This window comes from Nyctereutes procyonoides, unplaced genomic scaffold (genome assembly GCF_905146905.1).
Source record: "Nyctereutes procyonoides isolate TBG_1078 unplaced genomic scaffold, NYPRO_anot_genome, whole genome shotgun sequence".
Classification (NCBI taxonomy): domain Eukaryota; kingdom Metazoa; phylum Chordata; class Mammalia; order Carnivora; family Canidae; genus Nyctereutes; species Nyctereutes procyonoides.
In genome coordinates this window covers 26,407,721-26,414,464 of record NW_026575030.1, presented here as the reverse complement: position 1 = coordinate 26,414,464, position 6,744 = coordinate 26,407,721, and the positions used below count along the sequence as shown (strand labels likewise).

At 41.4% G+C, this 6,744-nt stretch overlaps 1 protein-coding gene across 5 annotated transcripts in view; it reads right to left on the bottom strand.

The window, feature by feature from the left end:
- Positions 1 to 1,143: 1,143 nt before the first annotated feature.
- Positions 1,144 to 6,744, bottom strand: part of CD80 (CD80 molecule) — a 30,430-nt gene continuing 24,829 nt past the window's right edge. For 4 of the 5 annotated variants that reach the window (XM_055315828.1, XM_055315830.1, XM_055315827.1 and 1 more), the window contains exons 5-7: positions 5,090 to 5,203; positions 3,654 to 3,769; positions 1,144 to 1,230 (exon numbers count right to left, since the gene is read on the bottom strand). In XM_055315828.1, the coding sequence (XP_055171803.1) occupies positions 3,669 to 3,769; positions 5,090 to 5,203 (215 nt within the window). In that variant the 3' untranslated portion in view covers positions 1,144 to 1,230; positions 3,654 to 3,668. The remainder of the gene's footprint in view (positions 1,231 to 3,653; positions 3,770 to 5,089; positions 5,204 to 6,744) is intronic. The other variant, XM_055315831.1, reaches the window with a different exon arrangement.

Here is a 6,744-nt window from a genome sequence, read left to right as displayed (position 1 = left end):
TTGTTCTGAGGGCAACCATTTAAAACTGTACTTCTGCTCCTTAGACTATATAGCATAATCTGGTCTCTTGATAGCTGCCAAAATTAAACATTGTAAACCCAGCTACATGTGAGAAACTTGGCCAACTTGCTGTCCAACGTCAAATTTTCAAATGAGAATGTCTGATTCCTCCAGTCAGGTCAGCCTCCAGGTCCACTGAGTTATGGAAGACAACTTCAGAGAAAGAGGAATCATGAGTAAGTAACACAGGAACAGCATTTGGCCACTTCTTTATTTTTAATTCTCTGCTGATGTCAGAAGGATCAGAAATACCAAGGAGGAAGAGCAACTTGAGGTATCTAGGGAAACCCTATGGAATGCTATTTTCATTACCTCAATCAAATTCTAAGGACAGCTACTGTTTAGTAATACACAATTAAAACCTATCTCATTTTAAATGAGAACTTTCTCATATTTTATAAATGAGTTTAGCATAAAGCCATTAAGGAGATTATCAGTCCAATATGAACCAGTAGGATGTGACTCTCTAAACCAACCTATCCCTCTCCAACGTGACTATCACTTTGAGGTGTATAAGTCATTCATCTTACATGTCAGCGGATATTAGTTTTGGATAGATCTACTTTCTCCAGAACCTGATGGAGAAGTGGGAAAGCAACAGAGGAGAGCACAATGAAAGATGTGATACTGGGTAAACCCCAGTAATTTTTCCATCATTCTCATATTGGTATATATACCAGCATACTACCCACACATTAGCATCAGATTGCTTTTGACAGCAACACAAAACCTTCTAGTGTTGCATCAGATGAAGTCTCTGAAGTTGACCTGACATTGGACATACTCTCTTTCCAGAAGCATTTTGACTGGTGTGTACACCTATACACACCAGTTAATAGCACAGAGCCAGACTAATGATGGAAAAGAGCACCCGAGACAGGAAATCTGGGTTCTAGCTCAGACCTTTATCATTCAGGTCACCCCCTTGGCCTTGATGTCCTTGTCATTAGTGAGACCAGTATTTTCCGAATGTCTCTTCCAGGCCCGAACAATTCTTTGACCAAGGCTACCAGAGCTACTTATGTCCCCACCATATTCCTCTGGTCACTTTCTGCAGGGCCACTGAAATGAACAGGCTCCTAGAGAACAGATGCATGAAGTGCAAGGTGGGATAATCCTGGCCATCTGAGGAAATTCAAAGATGAGGTCAATCTAAGATGGAGGTGGGACCTGAGGAAACAAAAAATAAATAAATAAACGAATACTTGAAACCCTAAATTCCCAAAGAAGGAAAGCATTTTAAAACTTCTTTTTTTTTACCATAAAAGTCTCCCAAATTGAGGTGACGCTGTAGATACTACTATTCATGGCCAAAGAATATAAAAAGAAATCTAAATTATGGGAGAATTTTGAGAATTTTATTACATGAAATATCAGGCAAATATTAAGCACCAGCAATCATCAAGCAACCAAATGTTATTGATCAAGGTAATACTCTTCTACATATGAGGCAAATAGATGTATCAGGCATGGTTGTTCTCAATAAGCCTACAATTTAGTAAAGAATATAGGGAAGCCTGGGTGGCTCAGTGGTTGAGCACCTGCCTTTGGCCCAGGGCATGATCCTGGAGTCCTGAGATTGAGTCCCACATCGGGCTCCCTGTATGGAACCTGCTTCTCCCTCTGCCTATGTCTCTGCGTCTCTCTCATGAATAAATAAGTCTTAAAAAATATATATATAAGGCATGGTACATGAAAATAACCCCAGAATGGAATGCTATGTACTAGAGATAGCATTACTCCAGTAGTTCAAAGGCAGCGCTGCTTGAACTGGACAAGACGGCCACGTAGAAGACCAGACCTATGGCTTCAATATGAGGTACCAGCTGACTGAGCAAAGGACTATTAACAAGGAAAGTAGGGAAGTTCTAGGTAATCGCAGAACTGAGGGAGACATCCTTGATAGGGCCTCCTGAAGAAGTTGAAAAGAAGACATGATAGGAAATGAAGACTACTATGGGGGAAATGTGCCTAGGCTGCTATGGTGCCATTAAAGAAACTGGTCTTAATACCCATTTTGAGTCCTGGCTTTGTTCCTTGCCTGCCTCACCTTAGGCAAACCACTCAACCTCTGGGAGGGGGCCTCAGGTTTCTCCAGAAAATGGAGATAAAGATCTTGCTCACAGATTTTTATAAGACTAAAATGTTTTTGTAAAACATTACCTATTATATAAGTCTCAGATGTTCTATTTCATTTCCTTTTATTTTTTAAAGGTAATTGCAGACTCTCATTTCTTATGCTTTTTCACCCTAGCTTCATAAGTCAAAAAGGAACTGTTGGGATCCCTGGGTGGCACAGTGGTTTAGCGCCTGCCTTTGGCCCATGGCGCGATCTTGGAGACCCGGGATCGAGTCCCGCATCAGGCTCCCTGCATGGAGCCTGCTTCTCCCTCTGCCTGTGTCTCTGCCTCTCTCTCTCTCTCTCTCTCTCTCTCTCTCTCTGTGGCTATCATAAATAAATCAAAAAAATTTAAAAAAAAAAAGGAACTGTTTATGGAGACTATAAACCACCCTGGACCTAGTATCAGTCACTTGGATTCCAATGTTTCTCTTGCATGAAAAGGCCTGGGTAGTTTAGAATAACACAAAATTGTTATAAGTTAATAGTGTGACTCAAAAAAGCTGCTGCTATGTTAGGCTTCCTTAACAGAACATTTCAGATCTCAGTAATTATCCTATGGTATGTAGAATTAGACCATATCTATAAAGTTTTGGACTCCCATTTATTGACATCTAGGGTGTTCACATAAGGCTTCTGGAAACTACCATGTGGAGAGTAGTTCAAAGAACTGAGAATGTTGGGGATGCCTGGGTGGCGCAGCGGTTTGGCGCCTGCCTTTGGCCCAGGGCGCGATCCTGGAGACCCGGGATCGAATCCCACATCAGGCTCCCGGTGCATGGAGCCTGCTTCTCCCTCTGCCTGTGTCTCTGCCTCCCTCTCTCTCTGTGTGACTATCCTAAGTAAATAAAAATTAAAAAAAAAAAAAAAAAAAAAAAAAAAAGAACTGAGAATGTTTATACTGAAGAGATCAACTGAAATATGGAAAGTTAAAAGTCTTGAAACTTTTCCTATAGGCATTGGGGTCTCTTCTGAGTTTTCGAGTGGGAAAATAACGTGGAGAAGGGATTCTTTATGAAATTTGCCTATTACTGGTTTAGTAGGATGACTCTGTTTGTAAGAGGCAGAGAGACCAATGAGGACATTACTGAGGTGGTACAGAGTGACCAGTAAGTGACCCTAATCTGTGTCCATCAGTAGTGAGGGATACAGGGGGAAAAGGAATGATCAGAATAAGCAGCTGGGCCACGAATATTACTTCAAGATGAATTTACGGTAGTGTTTTATAGATAAGGACAGACACTGAGTTGACTGACAGGAAGGGGACATTTCAACATGGTGGAATGGCAGAGCAAAGCGAGAGGTTATAATCCTCAGTGGGGAGAAAGGAGAGATCTCAATCATCTGTGTAGAGTAACCTGAACTAGGTTTTTGAGAAGGTGCGGTAGTAGGTAAAAGTTTAATCTGGTGCTGAGAGGAAGAAAACACTGTGCCTCATTATATTCCACCCAGGTAGAGAAGAGCTAGAGGTTACCTCCAGATGTTCTGCTCATACAGATGCTTGGGCAGATCCTATGTTTATAGGGGACATCTTTTCCAGGTCCATGTCCTCTTCATTCCTATTTCTCTGTCTCCATCTTGCAGCAGATCCTTAAGACACGCAAAAACAATAAAGATTTAGATAGGTGAGTTTCCCCAAAATTGTGCCCCATATATTTCAGCAAGCTTTCACTGGCTTAGAACTTGATCAGTGTTCTGTTCAAATCTTCCAGGAAGATTTCTTTTTTTCTTTTTTCTTTTTCTTTTTTTTCTTTTTTTCTTTTCTTTTCTTTTTTTTTTTTACCAGGGAGATTTCTAACTGTGCCCAGCACCCACCCCATCCTGGGACATTTGTAATGTAATAGAGACATTTTTGGTTGTCATAACTGAGGCAGGGGTGCTATTGGCATATAGTGAGTAGAGCCCAGAAATGCTGCTAAATAAACTACAATGCACTGATTAGAACCCTAAACAAAGACTTATCTGGTCCCAAAAGTCAGTAGTGTCAAGAGTAAAAAATCTAGTTCAATGGGTAAGGCTGGGCAGTCTGTATCAAAAACATCCTCAAACCACCAGACCTCTTTACCCTACCTGTGGGGGTGGGTTGTTGGTAGCAAAGAGTTTTAGTGACTTCCCTGTGCTTTGACAGTTTTTGTGCAGAAGTTTGGGGAAATCAGCTGATGGTGGTCTTCCAGTTTTCTTTGTTCAATGTACATGATTTCTACTCCAAGAAAGGTTGGTGCCCCTTCATGGTGACTATGGCCTCAGCTCTGGCCTAGCAGTTCCTCTTCATTTAAGTACAGAGATAGAGGGTAGCATATGTGTAAGGCCAAAATTTAAACTTGTAGGGAATACATCCTAGATATCTCTTCTTTCCTCAGCCACTCCTTATCTTATCCAAAAATGTATTCTGAGGAATTGAGAATTGGTAAAATCACTTGTGGCCATGTAATTTCTCAGTGTCATCAGTGCATCTTCGAGATGCTGATTTTCTCCTTCGAGAAAATGATTCTCGACCCCAAATCTTGTCGTTCTGACTTTTCTCCACTTGAAAATCAAATATTAGAATACCATCTTGTCGTTCTGACTTTCCTCCACTTGAAAATCAAATATTAGAATACCACTTGCATCAGAAGTGTTTTCAAATTAGTTTCCAAGCCCCAGCGCCTCCAAGAAAATATAAAGTTAGGGGAAAAAAAATGGACTCAAGTGGAATGTGTCTTGGGGGCACTGAGTCATTGTTAGTCACTCCTGTGCCTAGGAGAGAACTGGACACATAGTAGGTGTCCTTGAAATGCCTGTCCAGTGAATGAGTAGAACTTGGTGAGACAAGTAAAGAAGACACTAAAACCTCAGAGAAGTGCTGACACATACCAATAGAATTTGGGCTTCCAGAAATTGAGGTCAGAATGATAGCATGATAGTACTTACTGTGGGCTAGGCAGCCTCCTGTAATGGCAGTGATCACAGCAATCACACCACTTACTACTAAGATCAGGATGACCCAGAGCTGTTGCTGGTTACTGGGAGGGTGTGGCTCGACTGCTGAGGGAAAAGAACAGTGTCAGCTCTAACGTGTTTCCAGCTACCGTATTCTATGCCTCTTACATTAACACAACTGTAGAGAGTATTTTTTTTCACTTCTTTCTCTGCTCAGCCCTCCACTAGGCAGCTGCTAGCATTTTTCTTGCATAACTCTTTGATCAGACACATATTTATGGGCAACTAATATCCAATGTCAGATATCAAATGTGAAAAAGAAATTTTGAACTTTTGCATTTGCCGAATTAAGTTGGCATAAAAGAGATTCTAAGAAGATACTTTAGAAATATTCTTTTCTTGGGGCTGCTGGGTAGCTCAGTTGGTTAAGCTAAGCAGCTGGCTCTTGGTTTTCACTCCTGGGATCTTGGGGTCCTGGGATTGGGCCCCACATGGGACTCTGCACTCAGCAGGGAGTCTGCTTGAGGATGCTCTCCCTTTCCCTCTGCACCTTCCCCTGCTCGTGTGTGCACTCTCTTTTTCTAAAATAAAAATGAGGGATCCCTGGGTGGCGCAGCAGTTTGGCACCTGCCTTTGGCCCAGGGCGCGATCCTGGAGACCCGGGATCAAATCCCACATCGGGGTCCCGGTGCATGGAGCCTGCTTCTCCCTCTGCCTGTGTCTCTGCCTCTCTCTCTGTGTGTGTGACTATCATAAATAAACAAATAAATAAAATTTTAAAAATATAAATAAAAATGAAAAATAAATATTTTGTCTTGTATTTACATCTCACTTTTATAGTTGATATTACTATGTATTACTAATTATAGTGTGTATGTGTGTTAAAAGAATATACTAAGAGAAAGGGAAAAGGCATGACAGAAAAATAAGATCTATCTAGAACATTATGTTGTATCTTATTTTTCTCTCATGCCTTTTCCCTTTCTTTTAGTATATTCTTTTAACACACATACACACCATCCTTACAGTAGCTGCCTAAAGCTACAGGAGCTATTTTGCATTCATTTTCAGATGCACATTTAATTTTCACCATTCATCCTAAAGCTTCTGGAAAGATAGAAGAGGCCAACAAAGAACTAAGAGTAGATGTGGCTAAATGTTAGTGGGGTCAACCTGGAAGGGAGCTCTGCAAAACTGGCTCTCAGCTGTAGAGCACAGGGAATGGAGAGACCACAGGGGATACAAGTAAGGATGTGGGGGGAGAGTAGACAGGTATATGGGACTGCTGTCTGTTGCTCCTGATCGGGAGCAGCAGCTGCATTGTTTATTCTTCAACCCCTTTGAGGAATAGTTAGCAACAAACAGCATCTGAAGAAAGGGCCCCGGGCACAGGCGGAATATTAGCAGCTCATCTTCTGATTTCTCTGGAATAGTTTACAAATAAATATTGAACATTTACTAACTTAAGCGCTTTTCATTTTTCTGACTACCAAGCTTTGAGGATAAATTTTGGTCTTTAGCTTGTTGGACTCCTCATCAGCATTTGGCCCAGCTGAAACTTCCTCCTCCTCAGACCTCGATGACAGCACTTTCTTCTGTTTCTGTTTGTTGTGACTCAGTTTTTTTCATAGGCTCTTCCTCTTGTT